The sequence below is a fragment of the Leptonotus elevatus genome, chromosome 20 (assembly GCF_054856555.1).
Source record: "Leptonotus elevatus isolate MCC_2025b chromosome 20, RoL_Lele_1.0, whole genome shotgun sequence".
In the NCBI taxonomy this organism is placed as follows: domain Eukaryota; kingdom Metazoa; phylum Chordata; class Actinopteri; order Syngnathiformes; family Syngnathidae; genus Leptonotus; species Leptonotus elevatus.
In genome coordinates this window covers 2581788-2607003 of record NC_141258.1, presented here as the reverse complement: position 1 = coordinate 2607003, position 25216 = coordinate 2581788, and the positions used below count along the sequence as shown (strand labels likewise).

Here is a 25216-nt window from a genome sequence, read left to right as displayed (position 1 = left end):
GAGGAGCCAGCTCGGCTGTTTTCTTTTCTTCTTTTCATTTTATTGGAGTCAGAGCAGACAGACGGACAGCAGACAGACGACAGGGCCCGGCTGCCATCGCACGACATTGCTTTCTTTTCTAAGTTTGTCTTTTTTTTTTTTTTTGGCACAAAGTAAGATCGTGTGACTGGGATCAGGCTAACCCCTGGATTGCGCGAAGCTTCACACCACACACGCGCGCGCGTGCACGCCCCCTCCCTGTGTAAACCTCCATTCTTGATTACAGTGCACGCAACCACAGTCCTTGTGTGTGTGCATGTGTTTGTGTGCGTGTGTGTACAGTGGGCATTTTTGGCACGTGCATGACGTGCGGTACCGTAAAATTTCCAATAATTGCGATGTGAAATGGTTTTAATTAGGGGTGTCAGGCGATTACATTTTTTAACTAATTAATCATATGACTTCAATAGTTAACTCATGATTAAATGCAAATTTTATACCTGTTCAAATTGTAAAAAAATATATTAATGTAATAATGAATTTAAATTTAGTCATTTCATAATAATTCATAAAATTTAGTTTAAATTAAAAAGATGTACGGTAGGTCATATTTCTGCCACTAGATGGCATAATTGCATTTGTAAGACATTTTTCTTTTCATTTTAAGCGCGATCTAATCTTTGACATGAAGTAACTTGTGAAATTCTGCATTTTTAAAAATTGTAAAATACAACTTGACCGCAGTCTCACTCTCCACAAATATACGCATTTTAATTTTTGATCATACATTTTTTTTTTTTTAATTAACGCAATCATTTTGACACCCTTAATTTTAATCAATGGCTAGACAGGCGTTTGCATGGGAAATTGCACCCCCTTGTGGTGTACAAGATATTATATCATAGGTTTGTGTATGTTTGTGGTCGGGGTCCCATTCAAGTTTGGGCTGCCACAGTGTGTGTGTGCGTGTGTGTGTGTTGGAAATGTGAGGTAATTCAACTGCTGGTCCTCTCACTCAGGCTGTAACAGACCTACGATAGTATAGTTAAGAGTAATATACACAAACATGTTGCTCGGATAATACACTTTACAATAATAATAATAATAATAGTAATAATAAGAAGAAGAATTTAAAAAAAAAAGAAAGAAAATGTAAAGCAAGCGGTTTGGCTGCAGGGGGAGGGGGGGGGAAACACTGCTGGTAACCGTGGAAACGCTCGCACACGCACACACGAGCCAAAATGTACATTCAGGACAAAACGGCGGCCCGTCGTAATTAGTTCAATAGCCTGTGAGTAAGCTGCACATTCATTGGATGGGCAAGAGCGTCGTTCATACCAATCAAGAACCAGTTACAAAAAAAAACAAAAAAAGCCATAAAATATATAATATAGAGAGATATGATTGGGGGGTATATTGCACAAAACGGGGGGGGGGGGGGATTCAGGGGCCCTAACTGGTCCACAACAAGGGCCGTTAAAAGACAGCGGGGCTCATTTAGGGGAGGGGGGGGGGGTTGCTTGTCCATGCGCCACAAGCTTGCGGACGACAGCGACACAATACAGCCACGCGACACAGGCTAATATGCGTTTATATATACAGTATACAGGCTGGGAGGAAGAAGCCCTGTGTGTGTGTGTGTGTGTGTGTGTGTGTGTGTGTGTGTGTGCGCGCGTACTGTGCATTTGGAAAGTATTCAAAGCACTTCATTTTTTTCCACATTTTGTTATGTTACAATCTTATTCGTACTGATTTTTTGTCTTGAGTTGTGAGCAAAAAAGTTTGGCAACTTGAGAATAATAATAATAATTAAAAAAAAAAGAGGCTTGAAGCGGTTTAATGCCACTCCGAGTTAACTGTCAAACAAAAAAAATCATACACCCACAGAAATATTTCAAGCCTAATTTAAGATTTATGTAATTTTTTTTACATAAATTCCCATTTACTTTTTTTTTTTTTAAAGATCATTTTAACACTAACCTACCAAATAAAACTTATATGATACATATTCATTAGTCTAATAAAGCCTATTTAATTGAAATGTATAATTTTCAGGTTTATGTATTTAGTATTAATAAAGTATAACTACTTACTTACGTCTGCATTAAATTTCATCCCGAAAACATAAAAAAATTTTAATGCATAAAAAATTGACATAAATGTTTTTTCACATATCAGTGTATAGGTACCCTGATAATTATGCAATTCAAACAATATACTTTATGTATTTTAAGTAAATACTCTCATTATTACTAATTTAGAGTAGTTACACTTTATTAATACTAAATACGTAAACCTGTGGATTATGCATTTCAAATAAATGGGCTTTATTAGACTCATGAATATGTATCATATAAGGTTTATTTGGTATGTTTGTGTTATAATTATCTAAAAAAAAGTTAATGGGAATTTGTCATGTAAAAAAAAATTACATAAATCTTAAGTTAGGCTTGAAATGTTTTTGTGAGTGAAAAAAAAATTCTGCATTGAAACAAAACACGAACACCCTGCTAGCTTAATGCTAACGCACAATGCAAAACATAATAGACGGGCTAACAAATGTAGCATAGATGTTGAGTGTTGGACAGAGACTGAGCCCAACCACGGAAACCTGGGAATTATTGATACGCCATTTTTTTTGCGTGAATAAGCGACGGATAGGGTGTAATTTTTTTGTTGTTGAAAAAAAATCGGAGCTCCCATGGCTAACGGGACAGTTTCCCAGGAACAGGTGACATCTCCAACACAACTTTTTTCATCCTAAAATTGCACTTATGAAATAAAGCTGTCACGTAACAAAATGTGGAAAAAGCAAACGACTCGGAATGCTTTCGTGACGCACCGCACGCGCGTCAAAGCGTATTCGAGGCGGATGTGCATATTCATCATCAAATCCAGGCAACGACAAGAAGAACGACGACGACGACGACGACTACGCGTGGAAAGTAACAATAGCGTCAAAAAGAGTGCGAGTGTGTGCAAGTGCGTGTGTGTGTGTGTGTGTGTGTGTGTGTGTGTTAGGTGTGCGTCTCCTCGGGGGCGCAATAGGAAAAGTCCTTGAACTCCTCCTGGTTGATCTGCCGGATGATGGCCTCGTCGGTGGGCGTGAGCACGGGGTCCTCCTTGGTGAAGTCTTGGTCGAAGTTGTTCACGTCGCGCTTGGTTTTCTGTCGAGGCGATCACATGTTAGGGCACGACCTGAGAATAATCGTCATGGAAACCAAACTGCATAAACACTACGAATATGTAACTTCTGCCATCTAGTGGAAGAGCAAGAAATTGTTTGGTTTTTCTTGGTCAAAAGAACTATTCAATTTTAATCAGAGACGGCTTTATGCATCCCTAAACACATTTTTGACGTGGATTTAAATCTTACACAATACAGACTTTACCATGCGTCGTAATTTATGGCTCTGATGTTTCACCTGTTGCTGAACATAACCTTTAATTCATTGATGTTACAAAATATTACTATATTCCTTTTTATATTATGAAAACCTGATGTGATACAAGAAAAACAAGGTCAGATTAGGTATCCGAACAAAAAATTACACTCGAAAAGGTTTACTTGCAAAATTTTGGAAAAGTTTGTTGACCAGTGTAATTTTCACAATAAAAGTAAAATTGGAAAAGGGGCTCCGTAAAAAGGACATTCCAAATATATGGGGGGAAAAAACATGCAACAACATTCATTGACAAATAAAATAAAATATATGTATGTAATATAAAAAAAATATGTCAATAATAATAACCTTAACAAAAGTTTAAATAATGTAGAACAATCAATTAAAAAAAATGAAAAAATTATAATAGTTTTTAAGATTTAGGAAAATAAAAATTATACTTAAAAAAAAGAAAATAGAGCTGCTTTGTCTGCAGAAAGTAGATTCAAGACAAAAACACCTTTTAAAAAATACAATTTAAGATAAAATACAATTTTAAAAAATGCAACAAAAAGTACAATATTTTAACTTTTCAAAAACTAAATTAGAAGATGAAAATAGAAACTATTTTTTTTTTTAATAAAAAATGTACAAAAGGAAAGCAATTGAAAATCCAAATTGAAAAAAGTGAAAATGAGCCCGTTAGCTGAAACTCAAAAAACGACATCGCCCCCTTTTGAGCACTGTCAGCCATTGCATGCCACTGCACACTACCTGAGCCGCCACTAGGGGTCCTCGTTTCATTATTAAAAATGGCTTGAATTGAGCTCATCTTCTTTTCGAGAATATGTTTAGCCTGTCAATTTTGATGCAGATTTTTTTTTAGCTTTGTTTGCTGCTGTTGCGCGGCTTGCTGCTTACAATGCGTGGCTTGAAGGGGGGCCGCACTTTCCTCTGCTCCAGCAGCAGCCAGTCGATCTCGCGGAAGAAGGGATGCGTCTTGATGGCCTCCTCGCAGCCTTGGCTCACCACGCAGCCCAGACGCTTGGCCGAGTTCTTGGTCATGAACTACACACACAAATAATAATAATAATAATAATAATAAATGTCTTGATTTTAGTATGACTTGGTTCCGATATGACCACTGGAAATGGTACAGAATCTCACAATATGGCTCATAACTCAGATCACCCCTTTTTCTATTTACACGAATGATGTGTCTCTGCAGACGCGCCATCTCAACGGGTTCCTGAAATTTCAGAGGAGGCGTGTGTCAGTCCACGCATCCGAATCACCTCTTTATCTCTCCCATCCGGTAAATGGCGGGGACAGAATGGGCCGGCGTTAATCGCCACGTTTGCGGCAATAATGGCGCAAAGAGGCGTCTAATGTTACGGGTCAGCCGGGGGCCGCCGGTTTCCCGCCGCTGAAAGCGCCAGTTGCTTTTGTCCCGCCGTCCGTCAAGTGCAGCAACAGCAATTTGCGGCTCTATGATCACGTTGTTAGTGTTGGGAACCTCTGACTGACTCTTTTTTTTTTTTTGCGAATTTTAACACCTCGTCGCTAAATGGCGTCAAGTGCACTTCTGTGGGCTGGAGTGTGTGGAAATGTCAATGGAACGTTTGTGTTAGTGTGGAAGTGGCGTCATTGCCAATGAAAAGACAATGACGGACACAAGATTAGCTGCGCAGTCGGAAGTAGTGGAGGAGGGTGGATCGAGCCAAATATTGAAGTCAAAGGCAACGTTAGTGAAATTCAACAATTACAAAAGAGAAAGAAAATTGGAATATATATCTATTTTTTTAAATTGCAAAAAAGTTTTTAATATAATTTTTTTTTAATGTTCGAAGGAAAAATAAAAAATAAAACACAAAAAGATTAAGTTACACAAATGAAAAAATAACAATAATAAAAAAAAAGTTTTTATAAAAAAGAAAATGAAATAAATGCAACGATTTTTAAAAACTAAACTATGTAAAATGTCAACAAGAAATTTAACTCAAAGTCATAATTTAAAAAATAAATATAATAAAAAACAAACAAACATTGAATTATACATTTATATTTAAATTTGATATTTAAATTATAATATTTTAATTAAATTATAATAATCAAAAATATAACCAAACTTAAATTCAATCAATAAACAACATTAAAAAAGAAGTTTCACAAAGAAATATACAGCCCAAAAAATATTATTAGTGATGAAAAGTTTCTAAAAATTTAATATAAAAAAAACAGTTCAAAAGTGTTAAAAATAAAAAAAGTATTCTTCCTAATAAATAAAACTTTACATTAAAAAATAGAACAATTTACATAACATAAAAACATTTAAAAATAAATGAAAATAAATGGAACTTGACTATTGAAAATGTTTAACTTTTTTTTTTTAAATCAATACTATCTTATGGAGAATGATCCTTACATTTTCTCTCCTGCATGCAGGAGAGAATAGCAGGTGTACCTAAAAAAGTGACCAGCGAGTGCAGGAAACATTTTGCTGATCACACGAGAAATGTAAAAACTCCCAAGGAAAGACGATGTGGTAATGCGTACCGCTCGCAGGATGGACACGGCCTCCTTGCTGAGCCACACGGGGTAGAGGACGTCGTCGTGCAGGATGGACTCAAACAGGTCGTCCTCATTGTCGGCTTCGAACGGCGGCTGGCCCGCCATCATCTCGTACATCAGGACCCCCAGCGCCCACCAGTCCACCGAGGCGCCGTACTCCAGCTCCTGCAGGATCTGACGGCCGCCGCCCAAAAAAAAACCCCCCCGGCACCTTTTAACCACAACTGCCGACGTTTTGGTTTGTTTCGCGGCCAATCGTCCGATTTGTGGGCGTGGCCCGCGCTTACCTCAGGGGCGATGTAGTCGGGCGTGCCGCAGAAGGTGGTGGTGGTCACGCCGTTCATGATGCCCTCTTTGCACATGCCGAAGTCGGCCAGCTTGCAGTGGCCTTCGGCGTCCAGCAGGATGTTGTCCAGCTTCAGGTCCCTGATGGAAAAAACAATAAAAAACAATAACATTTAAGTATTGGAAATGGGGGGGAAAAAAACATAATAATCACTCATTTCTTTGATAAAGAAAAAAATTCCAGTCTAAAGTGTAATTGCACATCCACTACAGTAGGTGGCACTGGCGATCTCATTTTAGGCAAATTTACTTTGCACTTTGCTGCTACAGACCATAAAAACAACAGTAAGAAAATTCAGTAAAAAACACAAAAAAAAAATCTGTACGCGCATACCTGTAGATGACGCCGTTGCGGTGCAGGAACATGAGCGCCGACGTGACTTCGGCGGCGTAGAAGCGCGAGCGCGGCTCGTCGAATTTGCGCGAGCGCTGAATCTGGAACATCAGGTCGCCGCCGTTTACGTACTCCATAACGAAGAACAGCCGGTCCTGCCGGGGAAGAGCAAACAAATGCAAATCGAATGGATTCAACTTCAAAGTTAAATACGTGCGCCTGTACTGTACTTAGGGAAGGACTCTCAAGGACGCTAAAAAAAAAAAAAGTATTGGGAAAAAACTGTTTGAAATGTTGCAGTCAAGAACCCTTTTTGATGTTTGTGTCAATCAAATGTGTGTTTCAAGATTAAGTGTCTCTGATGTTTATGACAGTCAAATATCTCTAGATAAAGTGTCTTTGATGTTTGTGTCAATCAAGTGCCTCTAGATGAGTTAGGTGTTTCAAGCTTGTCTTTGATATTTCTATCAGTCAAATGAAGACAAAGTCTCTTTGATGCTTGTGCCAATCAAGTGCGTCTATATTACTCAAGTGTTTCAAGATTAAATGTCTTTGATAGTTAGGGCAGTGTTTTGGATTAAGTGTCTTTGATGTTTATGACAGTCAAATGTCTCCAGATGGAGTCTCTTTGATGTTTGAGTCAATCCTATGTGTCTAGATAGGCAATGTGTTTCTAGACAAAGTCTCTTGACAGGTGGTGCAATCAAGTTGAAGACTCTTTGATACTTGTGTCAATCAAGTGCCTCTAGATTAGTTTAGGCGTTTCAAGATTGTCTTTGATATTTCTATCAGTCAAACGAAGACGAAGCCTCTTTGATGCTTGTGTCAATCAAGTGCTTCTATGTTACTCAAGCGTTTCAAGATTAAATGTCTTTGATAGTTAGGACAGTCAAATATCTCCAGATGGAGTGTCTTTGACGTTTGTGTGACTCAGGTGCTTCTAGATGACTCAAGTGTTTTGAGATTAAATGTCTTTTGATGTTTATAATAGTCAAATATCTCTAGATGGAGTGTCTTTGACGCTTGTGTCAATCAAGTGGTTCTAGATTCAAGATTGTTTTTGATGTTCATGTTTCTAGATTGTCATGGATGTTTTTATCGGTTTTCAATTGGTTCTCAATAATATTATTGGCATTTTATTTTGCTATAAAAAAAGATTGAAAAAAATTAATTACACTCGGAAATTAGATTTTTGTGAATTTTTTTGTGGGGGAGATTTGAATTCAAGGCCATGCAGCCTGGTCCTAATTGGAGGTGTGGCCTACTCGGGTCTGGAAGCAGCAGTAGAGCTGGGTGAGGTAGGGGTGTCGGCGGGCCAGAGCCAGGATGCGCTTCTCCGTCATGGTGCAGTCCACGTCGTCGTCCTGCAGGATCACGTCCTTCTTCAGGACCTTGACGGCATAAACTTCCTCTGTCCCCTTCAGCTCGGCCAGCATCACCTGGAACCGGGACAAAAAAAACGATAAGACTTGACAACAAGACTTGACTATTCTTTGATATTTGAGTTTTCAGAAGATGAAGTGTCTCGGATGCGCATTTCGGAAACCCGAAGGGGAAGAACGAACCTTGCCGAAGCTGCCTTTGCCGAGAACCTTGATCAAGTTGAAGTCTTTGAGTGTCCTCCTCTGGCTCTGTCCGTTCTCGCGGCAGCCCGACGACGAGGCGGTGGACAACGAGGTGGTGGAGGTGGCGGAGGAGGACGAGGACGAGGACGACGAGTGCTGGGGACCCTGCTGGTCCAGTGACAGTGCGTCCTGCAGGCGATCCAGCGCCGCCAAGTCTGTGGCAAACATTTTGAACCCAACATGCATTGGCAAAACTAATGAAAGACTTTCATGAGTTTTCTTGATGGCACCAACGAGGCACTTTGGAGAAGAAAACAAGTAAGTGAACTTTTCTGCCCGGGCTTGTGCGAGGAAACGTGTGAGGTGATGATGACTAACCGCGACGAGCAAATGGCGGTGGGCGTCGTGTGAGAATTCCTCAGGTTCACTCTCCAGTGGGCCACTCACACTTCTTGCAAAACATTGTTCATATTAATTGCCAAATCATTTGACTAGTTTGGACAACTAACACGAATGCAAATCATGTTTTTAACTTCTTTTTCTTTTCTTTTTTTTGATATAGTGTCTTTGATGTTTATGCCCAGCCAATGTTAGTGTTGGGTGTTTTTACATGAAGTGTCTGGGAAGAGACTGCCGATCAAGTGGTTTCTAGATTTGTAGCGTTTCGACATCAAGTGTCTTTGATGACGTGTGTTTGATGTTGGAGTTAGTCGAGCGTTACTAGATTTGTCAGTGTTTCTATATTAAGTGTCTTTGATGAAGCCCCTTGGCATTTGTCAATTGAGAGGCTCTAAGTGTCTTTGATGTTTGTGTCAATCACGTGTTTCTCAATTAGGCATCTTTGATGTTTGACAGTTTTTTGTGTCTGTGTCAAGTGTTTTTTCTAAATGAAGTGTCTTTGCTAACACACCAATTATATTTGTCGGTGAAGTGTTTCCCGGTCAGTCAAGTGCTTCTAAATGAAACATATTTGATGATGTTTGTGTCAGTTAAGCGTCTCTAGATGAAGTGTCTTTTGGGTGTTTTTACATGAAGTGCCTGGAAAGAGACTGCCAATCAAGTGGTTTCTAAATTTTTTGTGTTTCTATATTAAGTGTCTTTGATGACGTGTGTTTGTTGGAGTCAGTCCAGTGTTTCCAGTCACTCAAAGTGCTTCTAGATTTGTCTGCGTTTCTATATTAAGTGTCTGATGAAGCTCCTTGGCAATTGTCAATTAAGAGGGTCTAAGTGTCTTTGATGTTTGTGTCTGTCAAACAGGCATCTTATAATGTTTGACAGGCTAGTGTTTTTGATGTCTGGGTGCTTCTAAATGAAAAATATTTGATGACGTTTGTGTCAGTTGAGCATTTCTAGACGAGGTGTCTTTGATGTTTGTGTTAAAGCACCTTTGAACGTTATGTCAATCAAGTGCTTCTAGACTTGTCAACAGTTGCAAGATTCTTTTGATGGCTGATGAAGTGAACTTGATGTTTGTCAATCAAGTGTTTCGAGATAGTGTCTTTGACTTTTGTCTTTGTTTTTCAGATGAGGTGTCCGATGTTTTGTCAGTCAAGTATCTCAATATTAGTTTAAGTGTTTCTACATTGAGTATCTTTGTTGTTTTTATGAATCAAGTGTTTTAGATGACGTGTTTTTGATGTTTTGGTCAATCCATTATTTTTCTTCTTGAAATAACGCGCAGCCATTGCCCAAAAGAAGGAGTTAAACTTTTGGGATGAAAATTGATGAAAATATTTACCTTGCTGGGAGGGCGAGGTGGGGACAGCTGGCTGGCTGAAGCTGTTCTCCGTCTGCGAGAGCTCCGGAGGAGATTGAGGAGCGTCTTGCCCGGGCGTCAACTACAAAAACAAACAATGTCGGAATTAATATGAAAAAAAAACAAGAAATGTTTCTTGTGCGTTTGAACTTTTTGTCGATAAGCAACTGCATTTTCGCTCCCTCAACAATTTCCCTGAAGCGTCCGAATGGCTAAAAGTGCCTTTTGAATTTTCGTTTTACCTTCCTGCGACGCTGCGCCGTGTTGGAAATCTTGTCGGGCGTGACCCCCAGGTCGGACAGGACCTTGGCGATGCCTCGGGCGTCCACGCCGCAGTTGGGGGCCACGTTTTTCTCGCAGCGCCTGTGCACGTTCATCTTACACACTGGAAAATAACGGCACCAATGTGATTGTATGCAGCGATGCCGCTGAAAATGTGTGCAATGTCCACGCGGCGCCTGAACTCACCCTTGCACTGCAGGCCCTGCCTTAAGAGGCCCCACAGCAGCGAGCCGCAGTGGTCGCAGAAGGTGGGCACCTTGTAGTTATGGATGCTGAACTTGTGCGGCATGTTGACGCTGAAGCGCTGCGAGCCCACCTGCAGGGGGCGACAGACAGGAAGTGAGAGGTCAGCCTCACTATTTGGAGGACAAAATAGGCTGGCTTACCTCCTCCGGGGTGTCCTCCTGCTTCTTCATGCCGGCACACTTGGTGATGATGAGCTCGTGGCAGCGCTTGTGGACCACGCACGTGCACACTGACAGAAAACACATTTTACCAGCATTTTAAAGTCACTCGCCGTCAAATTCGAACCCTGCGTGCTAAACAGATGGACAGCAATAAATTGCCAGGTTTTTGTGTTTTTGTCATTTTATTCATGTTTTGATTCGAGATTAGAAAGCACTCACCTTGACACTGGTAGCCTTGCTTCCCCAGGACGCCCCTGTAAGGTCACATCGAGACGTTAATGGCACCGTGATGTCATTAAAACACACACCATGTGTGTGTGTGTGTGTGTGTGTGTGTGTGTGTGTGTGTGTGTACCAGATAAAGTCTCTGCAGTGCGAGCAGTAGGTGGGCTGCCGCAGGTAGGTAGCCATGAACTTGTGTCCGTTGACTTGATGGACTCGCCGGCGCACCGCCCCCTGGCGCCGCCGCGGGCCGATACGCTCCCTGAAGACGCGCTCCTCATTGTCGTTGGCTCCCGAGGCTGCGCGGAGAACGGGGGCACGGAAACAATAAAAGTCAGGCAAAGAAAAGCCAAAAGCATCAGGAAGTTCTTCTCGCCTACATCTGCTAGATACATTCTTTGATTTTTATTATATGATATATATTTTTATTATATTTATATATGTCGTTGATGATGACATGTTGACTCGGGAAGGAATAACACTGAGTTCTCAAAAAGAAAAAAAACTTTAAATTAACTCAAGATTAACACACTCATTTTGACACCCCTAATATAAATATATAATGTTATTATGACGATTTTCATATTTGCAACGTGATAGTGGTGGTATTAAGAGCTGGATTAATCCCCCACCTAAGAGGCCCGGGTACCAAATGGCCTAAGGAGGAGCCGGGTTGCTGGTTCCCGCATGGCCGCCGCTATTTATACCTGGACGTGTGGGCGCCGGCGCAAGCGAGGATGGCGTGTTCAAATAAAAATACTCCTCCTCACGAGCTCGGCGGCTGCTTGGCTTCCCCGGAAGAGACGAGCGCTTTCGGAGAAGACAAGGGAAGTGCCTCCGCGCGCGCACGCCGCCCACACACGCTCAGCACTTGCCGGCGTCCTACTTCGCCTCCCTCATGCAAGAACCTCTCTCCCGGGTGAGGCGGAGATGTGCTCACTCCTCCTGAGCTCAATTACAGGCGAGATATCGAGGGACACACGCACACACACGTAATGTATGTGTGTGTGAAAAATCCTCATACATTTTGCTTTACTTTTTGGGTACAGTAGAGAATTTTGCCAAGGGCCGCCATTCCATATATCCCTAATTACAATTAAACATAACTAGCAGTAGTCCTCCACATATTCCCGGGTCGGTATTCACGAGTACCCCTATTGGAATTTTTGGGAACATCACGTCCGTTACTCGAGGAAAAACTCGCCTATTTGCGATTTTTTGTAACGTGGTAAAAAATTTCATAATTATAATATAGTTTATACAGTAGACTGCTGGCGAGATGGGAGGAGAAAGATGGCCGCCCTGTGACTTCAACGGCTAGCACGTGCGTGTATGGGCTATCCTGATTTGGTTTGGTTTGGTTTTATTGAACATATAAACATAAAGAAAACACAAATCACATTACAAGTATAAAATATGAGTTCAAGTAAAAAAGAAAAACAAGAATTGGAAGAAAGAAAAGAGTTTATATGTTCAAAAGTCTGTATATTCAGATCAGTGCTTTAGCCCCTTGTGCTAGTTAGCTCCCTAGCAGGTAACCGAGCACTCGGGAAGCTAGCTAGGGAGCTAGCTAGCTAGCACCTGGAGCTAAAGTCAAACTGTGGCAGGGTTTTTACTTTCTGGACCTAAATTTGCCACCTCTGCGTAGCTAGCTAGCTAGCTTACTATCTATCTAACTGTATCTCACAATTGTGTTGGATAATCAAATTCTTATACTGTATATTCCGGACGCCAACATTTAGCCACGCCCCCGAAACAATCGAAAACTAATCTTTGAATTCACTTTACAGTCTGTAAAAAATGGATCCAGTAGAATTGAGGCAAGATTATATTGCGCAGTGGATCAGAAGCACACAGTTGGAGTGAAAATGTGTGTGCGTGTGTATTTTTGTAGTACGTGCGAGATGCTGGCGAGCGGGTGGAGACAGCCAAACAAGCTAAACAGGCCATCAGCGGGATCACTTTTGTTTTACATAATACATCATCCATCTGTCCAGAGAAGACAAAAAAGGTTGATGAGGCTTAACAACCGCAGAGCGCGATCGTCGTGGCGACAGACACACTCTGGAGCAGGCGCACGCACGCACACACACACACAAGTATGGCAGCAATCCATCCAGTCATGAGTGAGCAGACGTAACACAATAATCATTTGGGATTAAAAAATAAAATCATTGGAATCAGCATGGCTGACACATGAATTGCACGCTGTCTTATTATTATTATTATTGTATAGAGGGCAGAATGAAATCATGGCAGTTAAGAACAAAGATGGAGGAAGACGGAGCGAGGGAGTGCAGATGGTCAGATTAGGCCAGATTATTTGCCTCCTGCAAGAAAATGATGAAGACGAGAGTGACACGCGCACACACGCGCGCGCGCGCGCACACACACACACGTCACTTGTGTACACGTGCACCCACGCCAGCCAGATGAACTCCGGCAGGAAGTTCAGGAGCGGGCGTGGCCGCGCAACAGTGAGGTCACGGCCGGAGCGTCCAATGGCGGCCGAGATGCCGCCGTCTCTTAGACGTGCGTGTGCGTAATCCTTAGCTCAATCTCACCTGCTATTTTAAGAGCCTCCTCCCTCCCTGTCCCGTCGCCACGGAGAACCTCCCCCCCCACTCACATCCATACACATGCACATGCACACACTCCCACTGGAAGGCAGCGCGTCTATTTATAGGCGCGGGGGAAAGGGGGGGGGGGCAGGTGCAGGTGCAATCGCCTCTTTTATCAGGAGGGGAAATAAAACAGCCGAGCAGGAGAAAGTTGCTTGTCCTTTGAGGAAACAAGATGGCCGCCAGCTCCTGTGACGCGTGTGTGTTGGCTAATGCATGGGAGTTGTTTTTTCATGCTGTAAATTCAATTATATATACGTTCGTCTATCGCGCCAATGCTAAGGTGCGCAGCTTTGTTTTTTTCGGGCTTTTTATTACGGATGTTTGACACACGTTTTTTTTTTTCATGCTGATGCCAGTACAAGAATTCACCGATTATCGTGCGGGCCGATATTTGGCATTAAAAAAAATATCGGCATCTGCCTTTTTTTTACGAATCTGAAGGTTGATAAGATGGCAAAACAATAGCTGACATAAGCAGAGAAATGGTGCAAAACTAATATGTAAGGGAAAAATATTAAAACTGGAAAATCATATTTAGAAATTGTGTTTAGAAAATGCATCTTTCGTCCTCTGTGCATGTGTGTGCGTGTGTGTGTGCGTGTGTGTGTGTGTTACCCTCAGTGGAAGATCCAGACAGATCAATGACCACGTAAACCTTCCCCTCCGGCTCCAAGTCGATCTGGACAAAAGAAGGGGGGGAAAAAAAAGATACAAAAGTAAATAGATGAGTTGAGTTCTCTGCAGGCACATCTCAGGGCAGCTTTTATTTAGGAAACTTGGAAGAGGGCCGAACACACAACAACAGTTTGATGAAAATTTCAATTGGATTTCAGTTCATGGGAAAGCTCGGGAAAAAAAAAAGAAGCCCCAACACAACAAAGTCAGCCATTTTGGTTTGAAGGCTCCTCCTCCTGGCTGACGTACGCGCTAACGTCCTGATTCGGTGGTTAGCTATTCTACTGTACATCTCACTTTAGCTTAGCAGTTAGCGAGCCTTCTCCGTCTTCAGCTCTTCTGTCTTTTTTCTCGGTGTACGTCGAGTCCCCGTCTTCTTTTAGCGATAACGACACTTGTCAAAAGTGTAGCTTATTAGCCGCGAAGGAGGAGAGAATTTGTGACACACGGCAGGACAATGTTTAGCCGCAAAAGTTGATGTTTAGCATGTGCACAGCAACCTAGCTTAGCGCCTAGCATTCCTGAGCAGGGAGGATGGGTTGACGTTGATTGACGTCGCTGAACCGATGACGCTGGTCAGATGTGCTTGAAGCCATTTTCACGCTGATGTGGGGACAATGACGTCATCAATAAGCATTATGATTGGTCGGGAGAAAAGGTGGCAAATCCAGGTCCGGATAGTAAAAACCCTGTCGCAGTTTGGCTTTAGCCCCTGATGCTAGCTAGCTCCCTAGCAGGTAAACGAGCACCATGGGAGCTAGCTATAGCATCTGGGGCGAGCTAGCACCTGGGGCTAAAGCCAAAAACGCAGAAGATAAGTCAACAATTACTGTCGATATGCTGAAATCAGAGGATTTGGACCATTTTAAATGAAAACAACTCATTTATTAAAATTGTTGTCAATTACTTTGATAAATAATTACAGCTCTAATTTGAGCATTTAAAAAAATAAAAAAATCATGGAAATTTTCCGCATTCCGGCCACAAAGTGTGTCTTTAAAACCCATCGAGTCATGCCCATGTGCTCGAGTAAGCGATTACGAGGAGAGATTAAGACCCCAAACGTTATAAAAGACATCATCCAACCAAATTATTCAAGGCCTGATGACATCATCCTTTTACAATACACACGCAATTACACAGATTAGAGTTGGGGGGGTTGGGGGGGGGGGGCGGTTGGCATGAGGAAAGAGAGCGTCAATTAAAAAAAAAAAAAGTGGGTGGTGGTGGTGGTGGTGGTGGACAGGGGCTTTAAATCTATGGCTAAGCTCCGGGACAGCCGCAGATCCTCTTACGCAAGCGGCCCGACTCGCACATCAGCACCGCGTGAAAGACACAACACCACGCGGGACTGGCAAACAAATATGACGCAGTCCAAAAAAAAAACAATTTGCATTTTCATGCGCATCCTAACCCGGTCACCAGCAAACATCCCGATTTGTAGAGGGCCATAAATCAGCACAATGACAACCACGTTGCTCAAAGTGGGCATTTTCGCTTGCATTTTTTCCGTATGGCCTCTCAGGCCTTCCCATTATTCTGATTGCGATCCTTCGCGCCCGCTACCCTTGAAAACCAGCCGCTAATCCTCAAATGCGGCCTCTTGCGTAACTCGGCGGGATTTTAACGCCAGTGAGATGCTCTCGGACGCCATTTGGGAAGCCGAGATTGCCGTGATGCCTTCAGGTTCCCTTTTAGCTCTGTAAATTTCGTCTTGTGAGGATGAGGAAAGCTTTGAAGACAGACTCGGCGACTTCCCGCAGGAATTCATGTGAATAAACCCGGAAGTTTACAGTAACATACAGCAAACCGCAGTTACAAATGCTATGCTAGGCGGCGACATGCTAACATTGCTAACATAACGTTTTTAGACAATTTCAATACAAAGTGCTTCAAATTATTTATTTTTTTAAGACTGGTGCTATTGTGAAACATAATGGATATGTCATCTATAACAACACAACGAAAAAAGAAAAGAAAGACAAAAACAGCGCTAACTCTGCTAGCATGTTCAGGTCCAAAATGGAGGTCAATGTAAACGTAGCGGAGACCTTAACTGACGACACGTTCTTCTTTAACCTCAGCCTCGCTACAAACGAAGACTGGAGAATCGAGTTGGCCTCATTAATCTCGTTAGTCCAATTAGGAAGCGAATAGCAGCAGGAGGAGACGGAACAACTTCACAAACACATTCGTGCGCGCGCGCGCGTGTGTGTGTGTGAGGATTATAAAATGGACTTGAGGGGGGAGGTTACCATTTGGATGTGCCCCAACTTATGAGTCGATATTTGTAGCAGGCCAAACTTGACTTATGAGTGAGCTATTGATATAACGGGACAAACCGCCAAACGCACAAATATAAAATGACAACACTCGCAACGCTGATTGGCTCCTGCTGATGTCACTCACTAGGCCACGCCCCCTTAAAGGCAATTGTATTTAATTAGTTTATAAAACCACTTGATTTCCCCCCCCAACTAATTTTACTATGTTTTATTAATGTTGATATTATGCTATTTTGTATTCATCTTTTAAAATAATATTTCAATTCATTTTAATGGGAGAAATCCTAAAAGTTTGGGTACCACTGCACAAACTTGACACACGCACACGCACACGCACACACCATATGCGGCGCAGACAAGCCAGTCAAAGCACGCATTGTATCAATCGTGCGCTAGTGGCTCGCTACAACCTCCCCCCCCCAACCCCACACCCCCCCGACGGCGGCCCTCGGCGCAGCATTTATTCTCGTTGACAGGCCGCCGCCCACATCCATCTGTCACATGACACGTTTCGCCATGGTCGCACACGCACACTATGACTTGCCTGCGTGTGTGTGTGTGTGTGTGTGTGTGTGTGTGTGTGTGTGTGTGTGTGTGTGTGTGTGTGTGTGTGTGTGTGTGTGTGTGTGTGAGTTAGTCCTTCACGAGTGAGTGTGAGATGCCTGCCAACAAGCACGACAACACACACACACACACAAAATATCCATACACACGCGTGAAAACTGATGCCTAGATTTTTCCCCGATTCGATTGGATTCACTTGGTTCAATTCGATATTGATTAATTATGGAACATCAATTCTTCTTAAATAACAAGGACTCGATTAAAAAAAAAAAAAACCTTCACAAGCATGAAATATGAATTTGTTGTTATAAGTCAAGTTTTTCATGAATATAAGAAAATACTTTTAAATTCACGTAAACAGCACATTTCAAGAAAACAGTAAGATACAAAAAAAAATTGGCCGTTAAAATTCTATTTTGTTATTCTATTTCTATTCTATGAATTTATATCAAGCTCAAAAAGAAAAATCCCAACCAGAGGTGGCAAATCCAGGTCCAGAGAGTAAATACAAATAAATACCCTGTCACAGTTTGGCTTTAGCCCCTGATGCTAGCTAGCTAGCTAGCTAGCTCCCTAGCAGGTAAACAAGAACCATGGGAGCTAGCTAGAGAGCTAGCTAGCTAGCACCTGAGGCTAAAGCTTCACTTTCTGGTCCTGAATTTGCCACCCAATGTATACTCACACACCCAATAAAATACACACAAAAAAAAGAATTTAAATATAAATACACACACACACACAAAATACACACACAAAGACACTAATATGAATCCATGTCAACACCTTCCAATGTGGTCACATTGGACTTTTCGTTTTCCTGACTGCTCTCGTGATTCCGTCATTTTGACCTCGGGGTTCCCTTTTTTTTCCCCCACGGCGCAACTGTGAACACTGAAACGGTGTTTTGAGTAAAAACATGAAAACACATCATTGTCTGTTTGTGTCCAAGCAGACTGCGCTGGTCCATTGAATCACATTTGAATCAGCAATTGATGCAAAAATGCGGCCCTTTGTTGCAACACACACACACACACACACACGCACGCACGTGCCGAGTGAAGCAGCATGCGCCTCATGCATGTTTAATGCAACATCATAGCCGGCTAATAATGTAAGAGGAGCTGCGCAGTGCGAGCTAGCCAGCGGGGGCCCCCGATCGAGTGACAGCCACGGAAGGAGAAGGACTCGGTTCGCCTTCACAGCATTGACAATATTTTCCGATCGTTAGCCGATGCTAGGTGGCTACATGTTAGCGTCGCCGCAATACAGGCTGTCCTACCTAAAAAGACACTTCCTGATTGTGAAGGTCAAAGGGGACAATATAAAGACTACGATTGCCAGAGATGGCAAATCCAGGTCCAGAAAGTAAATACCCTTCCACAGAGCTAGCTAGCTAGCTCGCTAGCAGGTAAACAAGCACCTGGGGAGCTAAGGCCAAACTGTGGCATGGTTTTTACTTTCTGGACCTGGATTTGCCACCTCTGATGATTGCCATTTGCGACAGTTTGAACTTTTAAGGGCAAGTGTTTGAAACACGGCCATTACCAGCATATTTTTTTTTTTTTTTCAATCAATCAGATTGCCGATCCCAACCAGATTCACGTCAACCCAAAAAAAAGTGACTGACAAAAATATTTCTTGCTTTTGTGTCACCTCCAACAACAAAAAACACAAAAAGCAAGACTCGTTGAAAAACAGACCCGACTAGGGCTCGGCAATAAAATCAAATTCATCCGATTAATCGTGATTTTCGTGAAACAGAAATATACTTTTTTTGCGTGGTGAAAGAAGAGACTCTGATCTTTCTTTTAAATGGGTTCCATGTTTTTTTATAGCAATACAACACAATTTTTCTGTGGGCCTTGCAAAATCAGTCCAAATCCAGTAAAACAGCCAGGAGCGAAGGGGGTTGCTTCAGTCAAAATGGCCGCGAGTCAATGAGTTGAACACAAACTATGAATGTTAAATTGATGTTGATTGACAGTATACATTATTGTTGTCTGAACATTTTGCCCAGGAATTACTTTTGAATAAATAAAATAAATAAATGTTTGTTGGATTTATTCGATCGTAATTGTCTGAATAGCTGAAAAAAAAAGAGATTTTATTTTCTGATATATTCACACCTTCGACTTCCAGTTGATAAAACGCGAACGATATACAAATATAAATTCCAACCGATGCAACTAATTAAACAGCACATTACATTTTGCACAAAATTCGACTCAATTAACTGTTCGAACCAAAAAGAGCAAACGTGGCACTAAAATTCAGGACGAGAAATGGCGGCCTTTCATTGGTTGATCCTGGCCAAGCGTGTGTGTGTGCGCGCGACGGTGTGCGTTCGGTTAAGGTTGACGAGACACTGCAAGATGGCAACAGCCGGTGCGTCGACGCGACGACACCAAAAAGAGGAAGAAGAAACGACCGGAACCGACGTCAGCGCGCGCGTGCGGAGAATGATAATAAAGTCAGCATGTAACACCTTCGCGGTACCGTCTCGCGCTACTTCTTCATTTGATATCATCCACATCGCAAACGGCGTTTCTGTTGCGACGGCCGGTCCGCAAAACGTGCAAACCCGGGACGAGATGCAGGAAATTGACGACACCGGACGAGCGTGCAAAAGCGACGTCGAAGCCGCAACAAAATTCCCCGTTTTGACCACATTGAGATGGTCTTCTTTTAACCTCACGCACGCACGCACGCACGTTCGAGTGCTACCGTGTCATCCCGATGACAGCGAACACACCACAAGATGTGGTGGGCGCGCATCGTTGCCACGGGGAAAAGTAACAAGAAATAAAAGTAGCCGGTTTTGGCATTACAGCTTCAAGGAGCTGGTTTTAATGGTTCCAGTTTTTGCGCTTCACTATCTGGTTTTGGTAGTGCCGCATTTGGGACCTGGTTTTCCGATGCCTGGGTTTGATAGTGCCTGGTTAGCACGACCTGATTTGATATCAGACTTTGGTTGTACCTAATTTAGTACCTTATTTTGGTATTACCTAATTCGGGACCTGGCTTTGGTAGTACCTGGTTTTGGTATTACCTAATACGAGACCTGGTTTTGGTAATGACTGAGTTTTGGTAGTGTCTGGTTTGACACATGGTTTAGGTAGTACTTAGTACTGTTTTGGAACTTGGTTTTGCTTGCGACTGGTTTGGCACCCAGTTTTGGTAATTGCTAACTTTTTGGTAGTACCAGATTTTGGTCACATCGAGATTTGTACCTGGTTTTGGTCATGCGCAAATTGCTACCTAGTTTGGGTAGTACTAAATCAGGTCTGTTTTTTAGAACCTGTTTTAGTGCCTAGTTTAGTAGTACATAGTTTGGTAGCAGGTTTTGGTGTTACCCGAGATTTGCTTGTACCTAATTTGCTACCTGGTTTTCCTGCGTATGTGATTTGGTGTTTTCACCGAGTCACAAGGAATCTCGTCAACGAGCGTCTTTGAAGGCCTCCTTGGGAAATGTGCGCTTTGGTGTCCTTCCTCCTCTTGGCCTGTAGGTGAGAGGCCGTCACCACGGCGACGGCCTGTCAGCGTCGCCATAGGGACGCTCTTCACAGAGCATCTCAATTACGGTAGAGGGAGAACATGCAAGGGGGGGCACAATTAATAAGCATCAAAGCCTGGTTAATATTTCACCCATGCGAGGACGGCGGCGGCGAGTTTGGCGCTCGAGGATGGACGGATAAAACGGGAGTGATTTTAAAAAACTCATTTGTCAGCATTCGTCATTATTTAGCGAGCGAAGGTCAAATTGTATTTTTTTGGTGTGTGAAATTTGCGACGTCGAGGTTTTTAAATTGTAAACGTCGGAAGAGCGTGCGAACGCTCAGTCGGCGAGGAAGCGAGCGCTGCGTGGCTGTGATGTAACGATCGAGCGGCGCGCGAATCAATACGAGGGCGGTCCATCAACCGAGTAATCCATACGGCGCGTGACCTTAGCCGGGGCGGCCGAGGGTGCGAGCGCGGCGCTCCCTATTTATAGGCTAACGTATGTAGCCAAAGGTTACACGCAAGCATCGCGTCAATAACCCGACGCGCCGACGCGCGCGAACATTTTGGCCGCGAATCGTCATCGCACGGCGAGCAACGTCGCGATTCAAAAACGCAATCAATGTGTTTTGGAGCGTTAGGAACAGGATTAAGTGGGACCGCTTGAAAACCGTACGGCGCGGTAAACTGCGAAAAAGCAACGCCCCATTGAACCAATCGGCGGGAAATGACTCACATGATTTCTATTGTGTTGCTAAATATGTAAACGGGGTTTTGGTAGTTTGGATTTTTAGGTACACGGTTTTTCATCTGGTTTTACTTTTTACATTCCTGGAATCGGTATTGCCCGATTTGACGCCGTGTTCTGTCTGTACCTGATTTGGCACCTGGTTTTGGTAGTAAGTAGATCGACACGTGCTTTTTTTTTTTTTCCTTAAGAAGTTGGTTTACATGTTTTTGGTCATATCGAGTAGTAGTTCCTGATTTTTGTAGTATCTGATATAGTAGCTAATTTGAACCTGGTTTGTAAAGTGGGTTTTGGTGAGACCCGGTTTCGGTCATTCCTGGTCTATCTGGTTTTGGCAATACTGCATATGATTTTGCTAGCACCTGGTTTAGCATTTGGGCTATGGTAGTACCTTATTTGGGATCTGGTTTTGGTAGTACCTGGTGGTCTGATGACTGCTCTTAAATAATTGGTTTGACACCTGGTTTTGCTGGATTTGATCGTACCGTTAAATGATTTGGCACCTGGTTTAGATAGTACCTGGTTTACCGCTTGGTTTTGGTACTAAAAAAGTTGACAGTTCGACAACTGGTTTTTGAGGCCGGTTTACATGTTTGGTAATATCTGATTGTAGTAGTCCCTGTTTTTTTTTGTAGTACTGTATCTGGTTTCGTACCTAATTTGGAACTGGTTTGTAAAGTGGGTTTTGGTAATACCGTATCTGGTTGTGGTAATTCCTAGTCTACCTTGTTTCGGTAATACTGCATACGATTTTAGTAGCCCCTGGTTGAGATTTTGGCAAATGGTTTTGGTACTGCCGGGTGGTCCGATGACTGTTTTTGGTAGCTCTGGAATTAGCAGTAAATAATTGATTGGTCACCTGGTTTTGTTTTAGCCTGATTTGGTAGTAGCTGACGTAACCATCTCATTTGGTCATAAATCATTTGGCGCCATCTTATGTGTCATCTAAATTTGGTAGTAAACGGAGTCAAACGTGGGCATCTTCTTCTTCAGTGCTAAATTCCAGACAGCACGTGCGGCTAATTGAACCCAGAGTCTCCGGCAGAATTCCCCTTTTGTTGGAAGATGAAGTTAGACCAGATAAAACAAAAGTGCTCGAGAGCGGGGAGGGGGGGGGGGGGGGGCGGTGCAGACGAGATCACATGCCGTCGCTGAGGACAAACTCTCAGGCCCCTGAACAAACGGGCCCTTTTATACGTGGCGGCATACAGATGCGCCGTTCCGACATCACGGTACCGAGTCAAACGTGATTACATGACAAGAAAGCAGAAGCCATGAAAGGAGCGTCAGTTGCGGGGCGCGATTCGCAAACCTGGACGCTCGGGAACCAAACTTCCTGTTCCTTCCAGCCTCGGGAGGAATGCAAAGAATTGCGGAGGGAGGACCGGCACCGGGGTCGACCTGGCTGGGATGCGGTGAATTAGAATTGGGGGGGGGGGTGGGGGAGGGGGGCGATTTTTTTATTTTTTAGTAACATCAGGATGACTTCTATAGGTTTGACACCTGCTTGTGGTTGTACCTTAATTGGTAGTACCTGATCTGGCACCTGGTTTTGAACGAAGCGTATATAGTTTGGTACCTTTTTTGTAGTAGCACCTGGTCTGATAACTGGTCTTTGTAGGACCTGGTTTGGTACCTGATTTGATGTCAGGTTTGGTTAAACCTTGTTTGACCCCGAGCTTTAGTCATACCCAGAGCTGGACTAATACACACACAAAAAAAAATCGGCCCAACCCGACCCGGGCCCGCTAAACATGTACTTCTGTCACTGATGTTTACCGACGATTTTTCTTCCGTTTGCGATCTAAATTCGAAATGGATTACCGGACTAGGCCCTCTAGATTGTGGGCCGGTCTCTTGGGGTAAAATGTAGGAACGTAATCATTAAAAAGCACTGCATCGACCCCAAAAGAGGCCAGCCCAACGGGCAACTGACCTGTATGCCAGATGGCCAGTCCAGCCCCGGTCATACCTGGTTCGGTACTTTGTTTTGGTACACAAGTACCAGAAAAGCAGCTGATTTGGTTTTTTTGGAGTACCTGGTTTTGTAGCATCTTTTAGTTTTAGCTGTTCCGTCAACACAAGAACTCCTGACGATGAAGCCCAAACATTAACAACACTTTGAAAAACGACTGAAGCGCCGAAGGCCAGAACCGCATTCTCCGCGGTCACAAGACCGCAGAAGCCACAGTCGAGCCCACCTACCCAGTCCTCGTAGTGCCTCGTCCCGTTCTGCAGCAGGTCCTCCAGCTGGATGGTGCAGTTGGCCACAAAGTCATCGTAGCCGATGGGCGCGTCGTGGAACACGGACAGCTCCAGGCTGCGGCCCTCGCGCACCTCGGTGCAGAACTCCTGGTGCCAGGCGGGGCTGTTGGTCTTGGTGCGCGTGACCGTCTGGCCCAGGCGAGTCTGGTCGAGGTTGAGCGCCAGGTAGGGGTCCAGCAGGAAGGAGCCGCTCTTGCCCACGGCGTGACGCAGCGCCCATGCGGTGGGCTTGAGGTCCACCGCCTCGCACACTCGCACCTTCAGCAGGCCGCTGAACACCGGCATGGCTGAGCCTTCAGTCCTTCCTTGTGCTTGCTGTTTGGGGGTCGTCTGCCTTTTCCGAGCGGTTTCCTTCCAGTGAGTGGAGTGGGGAAATGGGGGGGGGGGGGGGGGGTGGAGGAGAGGAGGGGATGGGGGGGGGGCGGTCACTCCACAGTGGGGCTACATCCCATAATGCCGCCTGGACTCTGCAGACACATCAGCCGTGTGCACATACTCAGGTCTGAGGATGAAGACTCCCGGTTTGTTTGTTTGTTTATGCTCAAGCGGAAACCAGGCCGGGGATCTCAAACCCGGGACGCCGACTAACGCGGTCTTCTTCTTCTTCTTCTTCTTCTACGGCCCCCCCGCCACCCCAACACACACGCATACGCACCACACACGTCCGCGGTGTGCCTCGCTCGGGTTCGGGCTCAGGGCTCAGGGCTCACGGCTCAGGGTGGGGGAGAGCGGGAGCAGCCGCGCCTAGCCATCCGGGATTGGCGCTCCAGTCTCCGGCCCCCAGTCCGTGGGCTGTCTCTCCCCCCCTCCGCCTGGAAGGATTAATCTCCCGCCGCCGCCGCCGCCACCGCCGCTTAAACGCTCAATTCACGGTGGCACGTTCCCGCGTCCGAACGACGGCTCCGAGTCGTCCGCTTGTCCCCGCGCGCGTGTTCGGTTTCTCGGCGTTCACGAGTGCATCATTCACGTTCGCTTCTTCGCCAGGGTTCGATTTTTCTCGGAAGAGTGTGTATGGGTGTGTGCGCGTGTGTCTGTGCGCGCGCGCCCCCGCCTGCCTCTGCTTCCCGTCCGCGCGCGTGTCCGCAGGAAATGCGCAAAACGCGTCACTTGCGCGCGCCCCCGAGGAGAGGAAAGCAGAGGAGGGGCGCGTGCACGCGGTCGTGTCTCAGTGGCGCCGGCGTCGATGCCAACTTTTAGCACTTTTGCTACTAGATTTAAGCAGAGGTGGCCGAAGTACTCACGCTCTGTACTGGAGTCAAAGTACAGTTACTAAAGTAATATATCAACTGTAAAATTAAAGATACTAAAGAAATGTGTCAACTGCTCTACATAATTAATTAATAGTAAAAACTATAACGTTATGTACTTAAGTACAAAAGTAGCTAGCATTAGCCTATGGCTAACTGCTAAAATAGCTCATCAGAACCAGAATCTTCTTTATTTGCCAAGTTTGTTTCGAAAAAAACACACGCACACATTAAAGGAATTTGTCTTCGGTAGATTCCAAACATATTTTAGTAGCTTAATTTGATGTTAGCTGCTCTTTGTCGCTAGGGTGTTCTGTACTGCACCTGATAGTTTATATATTTGACATTTTTTTACTCCCTACATTTGAAAACATGCAGGATATCTGTACTTTGTCAAAATAGGACTGAACTGTTATTTTTTCCAACTTCTGCAAACAACAATAAAACAAAAACAAAAAACAAATGA

General features: G+C 43.9%; 1 protein-coding gene across 1 annotated transcript; it reads right to left on the bottom strand.

Annotated features, from left to right (window-relative positions):
• Positions 1-13: 13 nt before the first annotated feature.
• prkcea (protein kinase C, epsilon a) lies at positions 14-24580 on the bottom strand. Its single transcript, XM_086063737.1, has 15 exons — positions 23444-24580; positions 14084-14147; positions 10978-11143; positions 10842-10876; positions 10602-10690; positions 10402-10531; positions 10176-10318; positions 9916-10015; positions 8178-8392; positions 7878-8051; positions 6613-6767; positions 6221-6359; positions 5919-6107; positions 4284-4430; positions 14-3146 (listed from the first exon to the last, which is right to left on the bottom strand). The coding sequence occupies exons 1-15, from the start codon at positions 23786-23788 to the stop codon at positions 2997-2999; spliced, it is 2241 nt and encodes a 746-aa protein (XP_085919863.1). The 5' UTR covers positions 23789-24580; the 3' UTR covers positions 14-2996.
• Positions 24581-25216: the final 636 nt, after the last annotated feature.

Excerpts from the sequence above, each read along its gene's own strand:
- prkcea (XM_086063737.1), bottom strand. The coding sequence starts at position 23,788 with ATGCCGGTGTTCAGCGGCCTGCTGAAGGTGCGAGTGTGCGAGGCGGTG. Across the intron at positions 11,144-14,083 it reads GTCTGGATCTTCCACTGAGG|CCTCGGGAGCCAACGACAAT; the intron begins GTAACACACACA and ends TTCTCCGCGCAG. Across the intron at positions 10,532-10,601 it reads AGGAGGACACCCCGGAGGAG|GTGGGCTCGCAGCGCTTCAG; the intron begins GTAAGCCAGCCT and ends CGCCCCCTGCAG.